Source organism: Oryctolagus cuniculus, chromosome 15 (assembly GCF_051225735.1).
Source record: "Oryctolagus cuniculus isolate XC-2025 breed Fujian yellow rabbit chromosome 15, ASM5122573v1, whole genome shotgun sequence".
Taxonomy (NCBI): Eukaryota; Metazoa; Chordata; class Mammalia; order Lagomorpha; family Leporidae; genus Oryctolagus; species Oryctolagus cuniculus.
Genome location: NC_142881.1, coordinates 75,702,749 through 75,721,875, shown reverse-complemented (window position 1 = coordinate 75,721,875; position 19,127 = coordinate 75,702,749). Strand labels below are relative to the sequence as shown.

Genomic DNA, 19,127 nt, shown 5'->3' with positions numbered 1-19,127 from the left:
ATATCTAGTTAGCTATCCATTCATTCATCCATCCACTCACCCAGCTGTCCACCCACACACCCATCCATCCACTGTTCCTGCATTATGTGTATCTTCCATGAATTCATTCGTCAAATGCATGTTAAGCACTCGCCATGTTCCTTGGTTGGTGCTGGATTCTAGAGATAGCCCTTAGGGAACTCAACAATTGATGAGGTAAGCACATTCATGAACTGACAGTGCAGAATGCATGCGCAGAAGAGGGTGTGCTCAGGGAGATCTGGTGGTGGTGGTGAGCAGGGTCTATCTGTGCTTGGAAAAGAGCATTGCTCCAGCCTGCTCCTCTGAGCTGGAATGCATTCATTCTTTACAGCAGACACATTTGTGGGAGGACTGAGGGCTTCCTCTGGCCTTTCTTAGTCATATTCTGCTGCTTCCTCTCTGCATTCATACATTTGCTGAGTACCTTAATTCACTGCGGCTAGAAGTGCTGGAGGGGAAAAGGTACCTTATGTTGGGTGTTTGTCTGGGCCACAGCAGAGGTGCTATGAGTCCTGCCCTCAGTGCGTGAATGGGGGTGTGAGTGGGTCGAAAGGTCTGGGCTGGATAAATAGTCCTCGCAGTGAGTGGGTGCCTGCGAGATCCGCGTAAATCTTGAGAACAGACATCTTCACTTTGTCAAGGACTCTCAGCATTGAGTTATTCTTTGGGAGAAAAGAAAACCAAAGCCACCTCTTAGTGGTTCGTATTCCCTTCTACTGAAAGCTCCATTCTGCTTGTGTTCCAGAGAGGGAAGGCAGCTGTGCATCAGTGGGGGCTCCCAAGCACTGGGGGGAGCAGGGAGGGGCAGGGCACAGGCCATCCCTGCTCCCTGAGGCGAATGAGTCTCCCACCCTAAGGGGGCCAGGACACGATTCTGTCATGATGCAGACAGGGAGTGGGTGCCTGTTGGTGGGAACACTTCCTCTCTGTTGTTAGTTGACACCTGACAAGGATGAGCCCAGTCACTGCTTTTGCTGCTTCCCATGTTTCGGTGAGCTGTGGTCAGTCACCCAGGCAAGATCTGGCCACCTCCTGAGCATCGACCCACCCTCCACCCACTTCTCACACTTGCAGCAGGCACAGCAAGAGCACAGGACAGTGACAGATGGGACACAGCTCTTTAGCCATGTCCTGCCCATGAGGAGACTTCCAGGGAAAGCGGTCGGCTCTGCTTGGATGTGCCCCTGTGGAAATGGCTCTGGAGGGCTAGCATGAGCGACTGGATGGACAGGGCAGAGCCCATGTGTCTGATGTCCTGTGCCTTGTCCTGTGCTCCCCCTCCCACCCTGACTGCAGCTTCAGTTGTGGGGGATGAGTTCCACCACCACGTTCTTGCCTGCAGCATCAGAGTAAGACGCGTGGGGATGGAAGTGTAGGCAGAGACGGAGGCGTGGAGATGTAGGGGGCAAGGGAACACATTGAGGAAGGAGAGGTGGGAGCAGAAGGGGAGACTTCTTGTATTCCAAGGAGCGTATTTGATCTTCCCAGGCCTCCTATGAGGCTGACATAGTCTCCTGTTTCTATCTGGTGGGTTTTGTTTTCCTGAAATATTTTTAGCAGGCTCCTTGCTGCTCAGGTGTTCAGAGACTGGTCCCTGTGACCCACTTTGCTGGCCATTGTCTATGCAACAGTTAGAAACAAGGGGCCCTAACCTGACCGTGGGTGGACGTTAACTCTCCCAGGCCACTCCCTCCTCCTCCGATGCCTCCTTGAGGGCTGAGATGGCGTGAAGGTGACATCTGGGAACAAGTGCGCCCTCCTCCTTGCTAGGCTCTTGCTGAGCCATGAGCAGGCAGGTGTAGGCCTTCCTACCCCTCCAGACAGGAGTCTTCCGTTACAGTCACCCCCGGATGCACAGGAGGGTTGCTCTGCAAGCATTGTTCCAGCTTCTCCTCCTCAGCCCATCCTGAAACCAGAGTGGTCTTTTTTTAAGATTTATTTACTTATTTATTTATTTGAAAAGCAGAGTTACACAGAGGGAGGGAGAGACAGAAAAAGAGAGAGAGAGAGATTGTCCATCCACTGGCTCACTCCCCAAATGGCTGCAATGGCCAGGGTTGGGCCCAGCCAAAGCCAGGAGCCCAGAGCTGCTTCTGGGGTTCCAGAATGGTCTTTTCTGAGGCCAGGTTGATCATCAGCTGTTTGGGCACAGACCCACCAGTGGCGACCTTCTTCCTGAAGTCACCTTATTAGTCCTCAGCACACAGCCCCCACCCCCATAGCTCTGCCTGGCCCTGGCCCTGCCTGCCTGAGGATCCTGCCCATCCCTTCTGCTCTACCTGTTGACAGTCTTGATCTTGAACTGCCTTCAGTTCCTCTGACCCAGAGTTTGACCAACTGAGGCCATGGGGGTGCACCCAGCACACAGGCCATTTTGATAAATAGCATCTTATTACACATGGCTGTGCTTACCCCTTCATGTCTTATCCAGGATGCTGTCAGGTTACTAACAATAGAGTTGAGTGATTACAACAGAGACAGCAGCACCCAAGTCTTTACTACCTGGTTCTTTAATGGAAACTTTGGTAGATGCTGCCCTAAGTGGCCCTGCCCCTTTGCACCTTGATGCAAATGCTGGGCCCTCTTTATACTGCTCATCCCTCATCACCTGAGCAGGTCATCTGCCCAGGTGCATGTCTCAGTCATGGTGCTCATCTTGCTGGTCTCCCTCAGGTTGTACAAATCCACCTCCCACTCTCATACCTGATGCAGAGATAAGCCTTATCCTACTCAGCATCTCAGCACCTGCCTGGGCTGTCAAATGAACACCTGGAAGCCACACCTCGGTGCTGGGGACCGTATCTTAGGGTCGGTGTCCTGCACCACCCCAGCTTTCTGCTGGTTTCTCCCCATCTCTGGGAACGCATGAGCCGAAGGCATTTCATTTCCTCTGTCTTTGCAGATCTCCAACCTCTACCTGTATGACAGTGTTCTGATGCTGGCCAACGCCTTTCACAGGAAGTTGGAGGACCGGAAGTGGCACAGCATGGCGAGTCTCAACTGCATACGCAAGTCCACCAAGCCGTGGAACGGAGGGAGGTCCATGCTGGACACCATCAAAAAGGTGTGTGCATGGGTACACCTTTCCAGACCAAGGTGGGAGCCAGGGCCACTCCTCACACCCCCAAGTCTTTGCCCGTCCTGCAGCCAGCCTGAAGCTGGGTCCTCTGGGTGGCTATCCCAGGAGGGGCCTTCCCAGGCCTCTCTTCTGATCAGTCCTTCTGTTGTAGCATTTGAAGGCTGGTTGAGCTGGGGCCCATGGATAGTGTTGTTCTTATTATTATCTCCATGCTAACATGAGGAGCTTGGGCTTCAGGGAGATGTAGGAGCTTGCCAAGGTTATGGGTAAGCAGACTCTGAAGGCAGCTCTCTGTGTGGTGCCTGTCAGACACCCCTCCACACAGGGTGCCTCTCTGCATAGGAGAGGTAGTTTCACTGGGCCCTGCCGTAGGTCCTTGGTGTATGTGCATGTGTGTGTGTGTGTGTGTGTCCTCTATACTAGTGAAATGCCCCATGTGCTGGAGCCTGGATATAAAGTGAACTCAGAAATCCATGCAAGACGTGTTTGAGCGAATTGGCTTTCTGAGGCTTCAGAGGAGCATTTAGGGAAATCCATAGTGTTTGGAGTTTTTGTTCACCATACACTGTGTGTGGTTTCAGTAGCAGAGAGCAGGTTCTGATGTTGGTTTGAATCTACTACAGCCCACAGCAGAGCCCAGGCCTCTTCCTGGGCCAGCACAATCTCTGGAACTCTCCAGGCTCACAGAAGGGAGGCTGCTGAAGCCCCCTCCCCAGGCTTGAGGAGAGAAGAGGCCTGCCCCAGCTCACTAAACCACCACTGCCTGTTACCGCTTTGGGAGCAAAGGCAAGGGGGGCAGTTCATGACAGCCAGGCTGTGTCAGACACTGGGTTTTGGATGTGGTTTCTCCTTCAGTTCCCACAGGCTCTATCATATGAGCCTGACTGACTTCAGCCTGGAGCGGGCAGATGGACAATGACTTGGCCAACGTGGCCCAGGTGGCAATGCCTGGTGGACTAGAGCTGGGCTTTCCCTTCCCACACTCATGCTTCTGACCTGTAGGCTCTTGGTCTTCACCCCCAGAGTCCTGACCTGTGGGTTCTCGTTGCCCTGTGACTTCCTCTTGCAAAATGGAGTCCATGGATCAGGTTGCAAGAAAGCATTAACACTCAGGAAAGTCGGGACTCAAGCTGTCAGTCCTGCACAGTGCTTGGCTCATAGCGGGGTCTTCTCACATATGACAACGTGAACAACATGAAGACAAGTCTTTGGGGATGTCCCCTGCAAGCAGGTGGCCTGGGAAGTACTGATTCTGTTCCATGGCCCAGGTCTGCAAAAGACTCTGTTCTTGTTACAGGCTGCCCTCCTCCAGGCCCTGTCTTGGTGGCTGCATTCTTTGTGCTTCCTAACCTTTGAGACTGCCCACCCTTCAGTGATCTGTCCTTGTCTCCTGCAGGGCCACATCACTGGACTCACAGGGGTGATGGAGTTTCGCGAGGACAGCTCAAATCCCTACGTCCAGTTTGAAATCCTGGGCACGACCTATAGCGAGACATTTGGCAAAGACATGCGCAAGGTAACCTAGAGGCTCCCTGCCTCCCAATCTTCCTACTGCAGTACCATTGGAGACAGTGACAGCTGTGTGGGCCCTGCATCCCCAGCAAGAAGGAGCTGGAACAGAAATCCCCTCTGCCACTCATGGTATTGAGGCTGGCGTTATGGGGCATCCTGGAGAGGAAGCAGAGATATTTCTAAATAAACAGCATTGCTCATGCACTCTCTGAGTACAGCAAGGGCCCCTGGTAGCAACTAGGCCCTGCTCCCTGAACCAGTAGGGCCGCCTGGAAGCTGGAAGGGGCAGTGTGATTCCCTAGTGTGGTGGAATCAGCACAGAGTGGAGAGCAAGTATGAATCATGGCTAAAGCAGGAGACAGAGGTTACAGCCAGAGCTTCCTCCAGATCCAAGGATGAGACAGGGCCACAGATGGAACACTGGACAGCAAGGAGGGTGGGAGGTGGGAGTGCTGGAGCCATGAGGAAGTGAGGAATGGGCTTGCTGAGTAACTCAGGTGAGGCCCGGCTCTAACTGGATGCTGATGCAGGTGGCAGACTGGGCAGTGTGAAATGTTGCCTCTTGTTTTTCCTCTTGGAGCTGAAGGACAGTTTGTTCAGTATCAACAATATCATTAAGTGGCCTTTAACTCAGAGTGGGGACCCTCCCCCACATCCCAGAGGGGAGGACTGTGATGCCAAAGTCAGTAAGATCGGGGACCAGCAGGTCCACATGGCAAGCAAGGGGCTGGGGTAATCATCCAAACATTGACATCAGATGGGCTGGTCACTCTCACGGCAAGCCGTTGTGGACCCATAGTTCTGTACAGGTGGGAGCTGTGGCTGCCACCCCAGGGCCTGGCCAACGCAGCTGGCTTGGATGCAGGAGGACCATATGTGTGTCAGGGCTAGAGACAGAGTGTTCATGGTCTAAATGGTCCACAGGGATTCCAGCTTCTCAGGAAAGAATGAAAACATTCACTGGTTGACACATGTGCAGGCACAGGGTCATGTAGTCCCACACTCATGCTCTCTTTGTCTCTCTGTCTGTCTCTCTCTCTCTCTCTCTCTCTCTCACACACACACACACACACATACACACACACACACATTTCTACACCCTTGGGAGGATGATGTCTTCACTAATGGCAATACCTGGGAGATGTAAGCTTGAAAGCAATGAGCTCCCAGCAGGGACTGGAGATGCTCATCAAGAGCCCCATAGCCTGGCCTCCTGGCTTGGACAGGGGCAGTGGAGGGGCAGGCAAGGGTTAAGTGACATTGGGTATTGAGAGTCCAGTTGGGAGACTTCCTTGGTTTGCTCCTGGAGGACCAGGGCCAAAGGAGGTGTGTATGGAGCTGGTGAGAGCTGTAGAGCAAAAAGAGTGTGCAAGGCTCATTGGTGATGTCAGAGGCAGGGGACTGGCTCCCAAGGGAGGGGCTGGAATCACCAGGCCCCTGTGTGATGGGGCAGGTGGGGAACACCCAGCTCATCATGTACTGGAAGACAGAGTTGTAGGTTGATCGTGTAAGTGCTAGGAGGTTCAGTAATTGGCTGCGGTACAAATGCTGACACACAAGGGTCAATGACATTTCAGAACTCAGCACTGCATGGGTGGCATCATCGTGGGGGTTGATGACTACCCAGTAACATCCTGGAGGGCCAGGGGTCCTACTCTGTCAGTGGAAGTCCGGGTTGGCCTGTGATGCCTTCTAGGGATGCCCAAAGCTTGCAGCTCGGGCTGTGGGCTGCAGATGGGTGGCCAGCATTGGACAGAGTCATGACTGCAAGAGAAATCAGCTTGCAATGGGACTCCCACCTGGTCAAGGGAAGCCAGTGCAGAGAGGAGTTCTGTCCACCACTGAGGAGAGTAAGGAGCTTGCAGAGTGCAGCACCCTGCTGAAGTGACCATTCCCATCTGCCACGGTACATGGGCACTGCCTGCATCCCTGAGTGTTCCTCCAGGGTTAGGGACAATCAGGCCTTGCCCACTGGCTCCTTCCCTGCCGCCCACCTGCTTCATGAAGCTCAGCTTTAACTGCAAGGTTCCCATGGATGTTGGCTGGGGTGGGGTGGGGTGGGGGAGTTTCCTTTGCCTCATTTCTGACACCCAAGCCCCTTGCCTGGCCCCAGACTGCCCACTCCAGGTGCCTGAGAAGGGCAGCTGCAGTGGCCTCCACTTCCTGTCTCAGGTGTCTGGGCCTTCCTTGTTGCCAAGGCAACAGTCCTCAAAACCCCCGAAGCCAATAGGAGCCAGAATCTCCAGTTTGAGGAGCTTCTGAGCAGGAGGTCTGTGTGTGATTGAGTTGCAATGGAAGCTGATTTTCAAGAGGGTTTTATTTTAAACGTCTCCTTTTGTCATTTTAAAATCTGCCCTTAATAACTGCATATCCCGCTTGTTATCTATGTGCCTGTCAGCTTATGGCTGTGAAGGAGAAGTTATCTGGGGAGCAGGGCATGGGATTTGCCATAGCCAATGTTTGTGATTCAGGCCCAGGGTGCATCGAGAACTGGGTCGGGGGTGTGGTTCAGGATCAAGCAAGGGAGGGGATTCGGATGGGGCTGGGGGAGCATCACAGGCATGGGACAGGCTTTCAAGGTGGGGCTGAGCTGGGGTTCCTGGTGGAGGATGCTGGGAAATTGGTGTGACTTAAAGGATGCTCCCGGAAGAGATAGCAGCTGAGGATGAGTGGCAGATCTGGGGGTAGGGTTAGAGTGCTGAGTACAAAAAGGCAGTGCCGAGATCAGCTATGGAGGAGCCCCCCGTGAAGTGGCCCCTGATGCAGAGCTGCTCGAAGGCCCCATGTTCCGACTGCTGAGTGCTGCCCTGTGGGCCAGGGTCAAGAGTGCTGCACAGAGATGATGCAGATCCCGTGCAGAAACTGAACAAGAACCATGGGAAACTCAACCAAACGAACACCACGGAGTTTCTTTAAAATTCATGTCAAGAGGAATCATCTTGCTTGGGGAACAAATGGATATTTTCTCAAACTAAGTGCCCTGGAGGGGCCCTTGGGGAGGGTGAGTCACCCAGACATTTTAGATGAAGTGGCACTGGGAAGTTGTGGGTTACTCAGCCGTCTCATGGGCAGGAAGGCGTGTGATCGTCTTTCGATGCAGGGTGCTGGGCAAATGCTAATTAAATGATTGCATCCAGGAAATGCATTCTTGTGGAGGGAGTGCCAGATGGCAAAACCAAAGGTCAGTGTCGCCGGCTTGCTGGGGAGCTCCAGGAACAGTTGGTAATGGTCTCAGGGTTGTACTTGGAGCTGCCCGGCACAAGCCTGCCACCAGGGCAGGATTTGCAGCAGAGTCACTTCTGGCTCTCGAAGGCGTTCTCCGGCATCCATCGTACCAAGGGTGTGTGCCTTCCTCTGGGACACTCATGTTCTCAGAAGTGTGATGAGCGCTCCAGGACTTTCCACTCCCTTTGAGCAGACAGCAATCCCCAGAGGAGGGTCCTGTGAGGTTGTCCATGCAAACATCCTTCACACGCGACATGAGCTGGGACAGATCTGTGGTAGTGGAGTCCTCAAAGAGGGAGGAGTCTCAGCAGCTGTTTGGTGCTGGACAGGAAAGTGGAGCAGGAGCTACTGTGCTCCCACTGTGTATAAAAGTCTGTTAGATGTGTGCTGTCTCATTGGCTCAGGGGCCTTTGTGTCGCTGCTGGGCCTGCCTCTCCTGAGATTCTGCAGCCACACCTCCTCTCTGAACCTTCCTCAGATGGAAGATGCAGGTGCCGTGAGCTGCTTGTGGAATGGAGGGGTCTGTGAGTCAGCGTGATGACCCTGGGCAGCACTTGGAACCCACAGGGCCCTCACTAAACCTCTCAACCCCAGACTGCCAGAGCAGAGACACTCAAGTAGGCCCTAGAACCAAGCCTTCTGCTTTACAGGGCCTTGGGCTTGAACTCCTCCCCACACCAAGTGCAAAAGCCTGCTTCATGCAGCCCTGACAGGCACAGCTGGGATCACCAAGCCCTGTGCTGGGCCAGAGCCCCCGGGCCTTCCACACCTGGAAACAGGTGCCTACGGCTCGTGAAAACTGAGGGCTGAGGGATCCAGGGAGCCTCAGCCTGGTGGGATTTTATTTTCACGACTGTTTTGCTATTGGGATGATCCGCAGAAGAACAGTTGTCCTTTAATGCCCAAGCAGACTTGCCTGGATTGAGACTCCATTAACAGTCCTGAGGAAACACGTTTGTATGACCCTTTTCTGCCCTAATGACACCAGCTTGGAGACCCATTCCATTCCCCAAACACAAGGTCCCCGGTTCAGTAAAACCCTGGGAAAATTGCCAGCTGCCTTCAGGCCTCTTGAGTTTGATTTCCCGCGAGGCAGCCACCTGACTGTGGGTGCAGCAGAAGACAGTGGGTCTCCTGGGGCCAGAGAGGGGAAACAGGCAGCAGGAGTACCCAGATCACATGTGCATTTGCTTTCTGTCTCGTGTCCAGAATGAATGCCAGCCTGGTGTGGCAGGAGAGACCACGGCTGCTTTTTGCTCCTTTTTATGGAGGATCAAGATGGTACCAAGAGAGGCCGAGGAAGTATTTAGTCCGGGATGTGCCCGCTTTTCTCTAGCTCTACAAAATTTGGCCAAGCAGGGACTCACGAGAACCTGCATATACTAAACAGTCCTGGAAGCACATGTGTAGTGGTTGCAGGGAACCCCGAGGCTCCTGCCACAGTTGTGTCCGTCCCCAGCATCTCCATGGTTTTCTGCACAACTCCCTTTGGGAACCTGAGGCACAGAGACTGAAAAGACCCAATTGTGCAATTATGCAGTGCTAGGAGCATGTGGCCATGCTGGGGCTGGAAGGCAGACTTCCTGTGAGTGTGTGTGTATGTGTGTGTGTGTAGCACAGCAGCCCAAGCATCCTTTCTGAATTCGAGATGGTGTCTCACTCCCCTAGCCCACTTTCCACAGTCTCTTCCACTTTCCTGGCAGCCAGCCAGCCTTGGGGCACCACGGTCCCCACCCATTGGCCCCACAGCCTGCTGAATCTTGAATTCTATTGCTGCCCTTGGCTCAGCCTCTCCATTCCAGCAAATTACCGAGGGCAACGAGAAAGCTGCATTCTCCTTTGCTAGTTGAAGATGCCTCTCCGGTCTTCTCTGTCGCTTTTGATTCTTCATGAAAGTTGGTTTTGGACAGGAATCAAATGCCCGACTTGATGTCATGTCCCCGGGTGGGCCTTGTGGCTGCGGATCGTTCTCCAAGTCCTAATTGCTTATCATGCGGTGATTGCCACGCCATAGGACCCTGGTCCTCCCTGGCCTTTGGAAGTGCGTCATTAACATGCTCTCCCAGACCTGCCACTGTGCGTTACAAATCATCCCCACACTGGCGGGTGCAGAAGTTCCACGCCATGAGGCCAGGTTGCCCTGCACAGGGCAGGCTGTCTTTGGTAGTGACGCTTCGCCTTGTGGCTGCAGGCGACCGGCAGTGCCTGAGGGGTGCCGTGTCTCTATTAAGCTGCTCCCAGAGAGACCCCTGGCTGTGCACAGTGAGTTGCACAGGACTCATAAACTTCAGTCTCCTCATGGATTAACATTCTCGCAGCGTATTCCCCGAGTAAAATGTCAGCCATTTGGAACCCTTGCGCAAGAACTGCTTTTGACAGAGCTGAGCAGCAAAGCAAACAGGGCTACATCTTCAGAGGAAGGGCAGGAAGCAAAGATGCAATGGAGTATTTCATTCTGAGGATCATTTCATCTGGGCATTCTCATTTCCAGTCGAATGTTTGGAAAATACAGATAAATGAAAAGAAGAATATAAACGTCAGTTCTAATCTCTCAACCAAGAAATAAATTCTGCATGCATTCCTGGTGCATTTTATGTCTTCTCCCCACCGTACCTGCAGAGAGATCTGTATATTTATCCAGTTGCTATTTATCGAACACACATTTTGTATGCAGACTTTCCCACTTAAGGCTATATTGGGAGTATTTCCTCATTTCTTTAACTATTCTCTACAGCGATGAGTTTTTAGTGGAAGTGCATTACTCAACTTACAGGGAAACGTCCTTTATTTTAGCTTCCTATGTGATGAATATCTTGGCATATCACTCCAGAATAGTGCCATAATGGAATCCCAAATATATAAAATCTTAATTATATCTATATTTATTTTATTTTATAAGAAGTAGAATTGCCAATCCAAGGATAATAATTCTGTTGATGCACTTGATACATATTTTCAAATTGATTATAGAAAAGCTCTATAATTTTTTAAACATTTATTTATTTGAAAGGCAGAGCAACAGAGAGAGAGGGAAAGAGAGAGACATTTTCCATCCACTGGTTCACTCCTCAAATGGCCACAATAGCCAGGCTGAAGCCAGGGGCCTGGAAATCCATCTGGGTTTCTCATGTGAGTGGCAGGGAACCCCATACTTGGACTGTACTCTGCTGTTTTCCCAGGTGCATTAGCAAGTAGTGAGATCAGAAGTGGAGCAGCTGGGACTAGAACCAGCACTTGGATATGGGATGCAGGTGTTGTAAGCAGCACCTTTATCCTCTGAGCCACAATGCACCAGGCTCATTAATTTTCATATCCACTAATAGTATACAGAGATAATTATGGTTGGTGCTCAGAAAACTGATTGACAGATTAAAAATGTTTGCTAATTTGTAGCAGTATGTAGAAAAAGCTAATGAAGTTGCATTGCTTGTGACATTGTACCTAAAAATACAGTCATTGGCCATTTGTGAATTATAGTGTAATCTACATCCTTTGCATGTTGATATTGGGGATGAAAATTTTCTTGTCAGTGCATGTAGCTTTCATTTCAGAATAGAATTGATAGTTGTGTCAAATAGTCTGTTGTTGTACATTATTTGCCCTTGAATTAGGAACAGCATTTTCTCATAAAGGCATTTAAATTTTGATAGGGTCCAGTACTTAGTTGAAGTATTTGTAATGTTTTTACACGTTTGCATTTTTAGAACATCTTTTTTATAATTTCTGCTTTACTTTGTTTTTTTAAAGATGTTTTTATTAATGACATCTATTATTTTTAAGTGATAAAGATTTAATAACCATGTAACTTGAGAATTAAAATCATATAAGACACATCAACAGCTGAAAATGAATATCAAAAACAGAGTGTATACTAAAAATGAAAAATTTTTCTAAACACCATGGTAGGTCATGCCTCTATTTTGTTATTCTTCTCATCTGGAAACAAAATAACAATCCTACTTTTCTTAATTCTTCTTGCACAAGTATTTGGCATAGCTGTCATAACTTGATTGTGTGATTGTTTCTCATCCCTTTAGTTTTTTTTTTTTTGCATGTTTCTATACACACACACACACACACACACACATCTAAGAGTATTTACCCATGCTTTCTTCCAGTTATTCCTATGGTTTTATCTTTTAGTGAAATCTTCCATCGACCTATAATTGTGACACAATGACTTAGCTTGGATGTTGTGTACCAGACAGTTGCTACCCTGTTTATTTACACAGTACATCCTCTTTGCCCCACTGGCTTGAACATCACATTTTGTCCCATGGTGACTAATTTTTGCATAATCTTAGTCTTGGTGCTTTACACTCTTATTTATTTTTCTCCCAGCGTAAATTTGCTTCATTCTTGCCTATCTTTAGAATGTGTCTGTCTGCAGCAATGTCCTGACCTCCCTCAGGTGGCTGAAACACTAAGGCTTGGAGCTTGGATGGCTTCAGGGACAGCCAGTAAAGATGCTCATCTACCAGCTCAAGGGCCCAGGGCATTTTGTAACCTCCCAATTTCAGGAGAGCTGTGGCAGGTGCAACGGCCATACCCAGGAAGACAGTAGCAAGTGGCAGGAGTGAGGTGGCTGTTTTCTGTGTGTCTGTTTTGTCAACAAAGGGTATGTCCCAGGGAGTTGGCTGTGGCTTAGCCTTTCTATGTCATGGGCCTCTTGTGATTAAAGTTTCAGACTCAGATGAACACATAGCAATGGCAAAACTCCTCTCTCAGCTCATGCGACGCATGTGCCCCATTTAGGACATGGATAAGGGATCATTTTGTACTTAAAAGGGTATTTCAAAGTTTGCAGAAAATAGGATTAAAAGATAAGTTGTTGGGAAAACTTTTGAAATCTGTGCATACAAGGGTCTTTCAGAAGTGGAAATGTGTATTATGGAAACTTATGCACAAATCTCAAAACTTTTGTGCCCAAACTTACTCTTTTTTAAGATTAAGAAAATTTGGGGCCAGTGTTGTGGCACAATGGGTTAAGCCACTGCCTGTGATGCCAGCATCCCATAGACTGGAACCATGTTCCAGTCTAAGATGCTCTGTTTCAATCAGCTCCCTACTAATGCATCTGGCACAATGGGTTAAGCCACTGCCTGTGATGCCAGCATCCCTTAGACTGGAACCATGTTCCAGTCTAAGATGCTCTGTTTCAATCAGCTCCCTACTAATGCATCTGGTAGCCAGTGGAAGATGGCCCAAGTGGATGGGTCCCTGCCACCATCATAGGAGATCCAGATAGAGTTTCAGGCTCCTGGCTTCAGCTTGGCCCAACCAAGCCAGTTGCAGCCATTTGGGGAGTGAACCAGTGGATGGAATCTCTGTCTCTCTCCCCTATCTTTGTAACTCTGCCTTTGAAACAAACAAAATAAATATTTAAAAAAAGAAATATATTCTCTTGGGCCTGTGGTGCAGTGAGCTAAGCCTCCGCCTGTAGCGCTAGCATCCCGTATGAGTGCTGGTTTGTGTCCCGGCTGCTCCTCTTCTGATCCAGCTCTCTTCCGTGGCCTGAGAAAAGCAGTGAAAGATGGTCCAAATTCTTGGGTCCCTGTGCCTGTGTGGGAGATCCAGAAGAAGCTCCTGGCTCCTGGCTTCGGATCAGCCCAGCTCCCACTGTTGTGGGCATTTGGGGAGTGAACCAACAAATGGAAGACCTTTCTCTTTGTCTTTCCCTAAATCTTAAGAGGGAGGGAGGGAGGGAGGGAGGGAGAGAGAGAGAGAGAGAGAGAAGAAAATTGTCTTGAATTCCTGCTTTGCTAAATTTGTAAGAATGGGTATTATATTTAGTCAAAGGCTATTTTGTATCGATCAAGATACTGTTATTTATATTTTTATTCCCCTTAGTGTGATAAATAATGTTGATCAAGATTTTTCCTTTTTGATTCTGCTCATCTATTTTTTGTATAAATTCCACACCATAGTCTTTTGATTAATATCCTATAATAAGTTCTAATATTTGCTAAGGTTGAGACTTTCTAATTTTTCTTCCTTTTCAGAATACTATTTTTTAAATTTAACTTCTATTTTGAGATTAACACAGTTCATATGTATTTGTAATAAATAATGCTGAGGGATATAGTATATCTTCTACTCAGTCTCCCCCTCTGACAACATCTTATGGTACTATTGAACAATAACACAACAGGGATACTGACATTAATAACAGTGCAGGAATCTGTGGCAGAGCCACATTTCCCCAGTGTTATTCATGTGTGTCACTGTGTGTGCATTTCGTTCCACTCATCATGTGTAAGTGGAGGTAGCCACCAACACAATCAAGACACAAAGTAGTTATTGAAAAGGTCCTCAAATTGCTCTCACTTAAAAAAAATAGTTGAAAGGCAGATTTATACAGAGAGAAAAAGAGAAAGAGTTAGAGAGGGAGAGAGGGAGAGAGAGAGAGAGCACTTCTATCCACTAGTTCACTTCCTAAATGGCTGAAATGGCCATGGCTGGACCAGGCAGAAGCCACACACCAGGAGCTTTATCTGGGTCTCTCATGTGGGTGCAGGGCCCCAAGCACTTGGACCACCTTCTACTGCTTTCCTAGGTGCATTTGCAGGGAGCTGAGTCAAAGGTGGGGCAGCCAGTACTAGAACAGGTAGCCATAGGGATCTTGGCATTGCAGGCAGCGGTTTAACCCTCTACACCACAATGCCTGGCCCTCATACTGCTCTCTTATACCCACACCTACTTCTTTCATGTCTCCCTGCCCTGCTGAGACAGTGGTCTGTTTTATTCTCCACATCTATAATTTTGTCATTTAAGAAAAGTTACATAAATTGAATCATATAGTAGTGTACTTCTGTGACTTTTTTCTACTCTGCATAATTTCCTAGAGATGAATTGAAATTGTTGCATGCATCAATAGTTTCTCCCATTTATTGATGAGTAGTGTTTTATACAATGGATGTTTTACTGTTTCCTCAACCATTCACCCACTGAAGGATACCAGGATGCTTTGAAGTTTCAGACTATTATAAATAAAATTTCCTAGAATATTTGTGTACAAGGTTTCTGGGAAAAATGCCCAAGAGTGAAATTGCTGAGTCATATGCATATTTAGTTTAAAAAAATAAACAAATATTGGATTGGAATTGTGGTATAGCCGGTTAAGCCCTTGCTTGCAGCACTGGCATCCCATATGGGTGCCAGTTCCTGTCCCAGCTGCTCCACTTCCTACCCATCTCCATGCTAATGGGCCTGGGAGGGCAGTGAAAGATGGCCCAAGTATTTGTACCCCTGCACCCATGTGGGCGATCTGAATGAAGCTCCTGATTCCTGGTGTTGGCCTGGCCCAACCCTGGTTTTTGCAGCCATTTGGGGAGTGAATCAGCAGATGAGACATCTCTCTCTCTGTCTCTGTCTCCCTCTCTCCCTTTCTCTCTCTCTCTCTGTGTGTGTGTGTGTGTGTGTGTCCCTCTGTCTCTGTAACTCTGCCTTTCAAATAAATAGGTAAATCTTTAAAAAAAAAAAAAACCTGACAGTTTCCCAGAATAGCTGCATCATCTTATACTCCAGTTTCATAAGAGATCATTTCTTCACATCCTCAACAGCATATGGTGTTAGCACTATTTTTATTTTAATTATTATGCATGGATATCCTATAATGGTTTTAATTTGAACTTCCCCAATGACCAATAATGTTCAGCATTTTTCATGTGCTTATTTGCCATCTGGATTTCTTCTTCAGGGAAATTTCTGTCAAATTTTTTTTGCCTATATTTCTAATTGGATTGCTTACATTTTACAGATGAGTTTTGAAAGTTCTTATTCTTGATAGCAGTCTTTCATTGGATCTGTGGTTTGCAAATATTCCATTGCATGCTATCGTTGTCTTCACTCTCCGTTAAGGATTCTTGAGAAGGTCAGGTTTTTAATTTTGGTGAAGTTCAGCTTCTCAGTTCTTCCTTTTATAGATTCTGCTTTTTGTGTGAAGTCTCAGAATTCTGCCTATTCACACATCCCAAATATTTTGCCTTGTCTTTTTCTGAAAGTTTTATGTATTCACATTTTACATTTAAATCTACAATGCATTTTGAATTAATTAGCTCATAAACTATAAAGTTTGAATTTTTTTTGCCTGTGGATATATAATTGCTTCATGGTTATTTATTTGAAAAATACTCATAAGGGCCAGTGCTGTGGCACAGAAGGCTAGTGCCCTGGCCTGAAGTGCCAGCATCCCATATGGGCACTGGTTTGAGTCTCGGCTGCTCTGCTTCCTGTCCAGCTCTCTGCTATGGCCTGGGATAGCAGTAGAAGATGGCCAAAGTCCTTGGGCCCCTGAACCCACATGGGAGACTCATAAGAAGCTCCTGGCTCCTGGCTTCAGATCAGCACAGCTCTGGCCATTGCGTCCATCTGAGGAGTGAACCAACTGATGGGAAACCTCTCTCTCTCTCTGCCTCTCCTCTCTCTCTGTAACTTTGGACCTTCATCATCCATCATTTGGATGTATTTGTGACTATTTATTTCTAGGTTCCCTAGTCTGCCCATTAATCAGTGTGCCTGTCCTCAGTCAGTACCACACCATCTTCAACACCTTTTAATGCATTGTTGTATTGTATTTGCCGATACATGATTCCAGAAGTTTCCCTTGTAAGTTCAGAGGAGTACAGGAATGTAGTATTACTGTACTGTATATATTTCTCTGGTTTTGGCATTAGGGCAGTGCTGGCCTCATAAAATATATTGAAATTTTCCTTTGTCTTCCATCTTTGGAAGAGATTGTGTAAATTGGTTTTACTTCCTTAAATGTTTGATAGAATTTTCCAGTGAAATCAATAAGGCTTGGAGATTTTTTTTCCCCTGGGGCTTCTAAATTACAGATCCACTTCTTTCATGGTTAATGGTCTATTCAGATTATCCATTTGGTCATGGTTGACTTTTTGTTGTTTGTGAGTCTTAAGGAATTAATCCATTTTTTTCAACTTGTCACATTTATGAGCATGAAGTTGTTTGTATTATTCTCTTTTATTTTTTCAGTAGTTACATTATCATAATAATTTCTTCTGTGTCATTTCTGACATTGGCACTTTGCCTCTTCTTTATTATTGATTTAGTTATTTATGCCTAGGGTTTACCAATTTTATTAAATATGTTGATAAACCAGCCTTGTGTTTTACTCTTTCCATGTGAGCTTTTACTGCTCTAAAGTTTCTTATCAGAACTGTTTTAACTGCATTGCATATACTTTGATAGGTTACAGATCATTTTTATTCAGTTCTGTGTATTTTCTAAAGCTTTTCCTTTGAGACTTCCTGCTTTATTCATGGACTATTTAAAGGGAGAGAACAATCCAACATGGAAATTGGGATACACAGCAGACTCATAGAATGGTAGATGTCCTAAACAGCACTCTGGCCTCAGAATCAGCCCTTAAGTCATTCAGGTTTGGATTAAGAGCCCATGGGAGTATTTTAGGCATGGAAAGCCAAGACACTTTGGCAAAAAAAATTACCTAAATGAAAGATCTCTGCGAGTGAGATCCCAGTAGAAGTAACGGGCCATCACAGAAGGAGGTACCTTTCTCTGAAGGGAGGAGAGAACTTCCACTTTGACTATGACCTTGTCTAAATAAGATCAGAGTCCATGAACTCAAAAGGCTTCCATAGCCTTGTCAACTCATAACTAGAGCCTAGGGAGATTACTGACGCCATAAATATGAGTGTCAAATTGTTAAGTCAACAACAGGAGTCACTGTGCACTTACTCCTCATGTAGGATCTCTGTCCTTAATGTGTTGTCCAATGTGAATTAATGCTATAACTAGTACTGAAACAGTATTTTACACTTTATGTTCTGTGTGGGTGCAAACTGATTAAATCTTTACTGAATATATACTAAATTGATCTTCTGTATATAAAGATAATTGAAAAATGAATCTTGATGTGAATGGAATGGGAGAGGGAGCGGGAGAGGGGAGTGTTGTGATTGGGAGGGAAATTATGGGGAGGGGGAATCCATTGTAATCCATAAACTGTACTTTGAAAATTTATATCCATTAAATAAAAGTTAAAAAAATAAAGTGTGTTATTAATTTCCACTTTTTGAGATTTTCCTCTTGTCTCTCATTATTTACTTTTAGTCCAATTCCACTATGAGCAGAGACTATATGTATCCACTCCTTTAAATTTTTTGAGTTTTTTTTTTGTGGTCTGGAACATGGCCTATCATGGTGACTATCCAGTGAACACTTTCTACTAATGTTGGGGGAGTGGTCAGTATTTGTCAATTAGGCATTCCTGTTTGAGTGTTTTCAGTATCCGTGTTGATCTTCTGTTAATTCTGTCAGATTACTTGGGGCTGTTCAAGCCGGACTGGAGTTGAAGCATTGTGTATTTCTCTTCTCATCTGTAGCTATTTTTGTTTCAGGTCTTTTGAGGATCTATTATTTGGTGCATTACATTACATTTCAAATCATTATGTCTTCCTGATTGGTTGTTCTTTTTATTTTTTATTTTGCTTTTTTTTTCTTTTTGACAGGCAGAGTCAGACAGTGAGAGAGAGAGAGACAGAGAGAGAGTTATAAACAGTGAGAGAGAGAGACAGAAAGGTCTCCCTTCCGTTTGTTCACTCCCCCAATGGCCGCCATGGCCGGCGCTGCACTGATCCGAAGCCAGGAGCCAGGTGCTTTCTTCCAGTCCCCCATGCAGATGCAGGGACCCAAGCACTTGGGCCATCCTTCCACTGCCCTCCTGGGCCACAGCAGAGAGCTGGACTGGAAGAGGAGCAACCGGGACTAGTACCCTGCGCCCCAACCAGGACTAGAACCCGGGGTGCTGGCGCTGCAGGCAGAAGATTAGCCAAGTGAGCCACGATGCTGGCCGGGTTGTTCTTTTAACATTATGTAATGTCCCTCTATCTCTGGTAATTTTATTTATCTGATAACATATGGCCACTGGTAGTTTAAAAAAATAATGTTTATATGGTATAGTTTTCATTCTTTGACTTTAAACGGTCTATGAAGTGAGTTTCTTGCAAACAATATTTAGTTCTGTCTTTAAAATAACCCACCCTGCCAATCTCTGCATTTATTGGTTGTATTTGCATTATTAAAATGTAAGGCAATTGTTGCCTTAGCATTCAAGTAAGTTCTAAACAACGATTGTATTGTTTCCTCTATATTTAATTTCTCTGTTTCTCTTACTTTCCTTGGGTTACCTGCATATATACACACACACACACACACACACACACACACACACACACACATATATATATATATATATATTTGTGGGAGGTAAAATAGCAAGGTTTATTAGGGTGGGGACATCTGTAAA

The 19,127-nt window shown here is 47.0% G+C and overlaps 1 protein-coding gene across 1 annotated transcript in view; it reads left to right on the top strand.

Annotated features, from left to right (window-relative positions):
• The window catches only part of LOC149122076 (glutamate receptor ionotropic, delta-1-like), a 298,789-nt gene that overhangs the window by 28,384 nt on the left and 251,278 nt on the right, over positions 1–19,127 (top strand). Inside the window, exons 3-4 of the mRNA XM_089314126.1 lie at positions 2,924–3,085; positions 4,497–4,616. Coding sequence (XP_089170252.1) covers positions 2,924–3,085; positions 4,497–4,616 — 282 coding nt within the window. The remainder of the gene's footprint in view (positions 1–2,923; positions 3,086–4,496; positions 4,617–19,127) is intronic.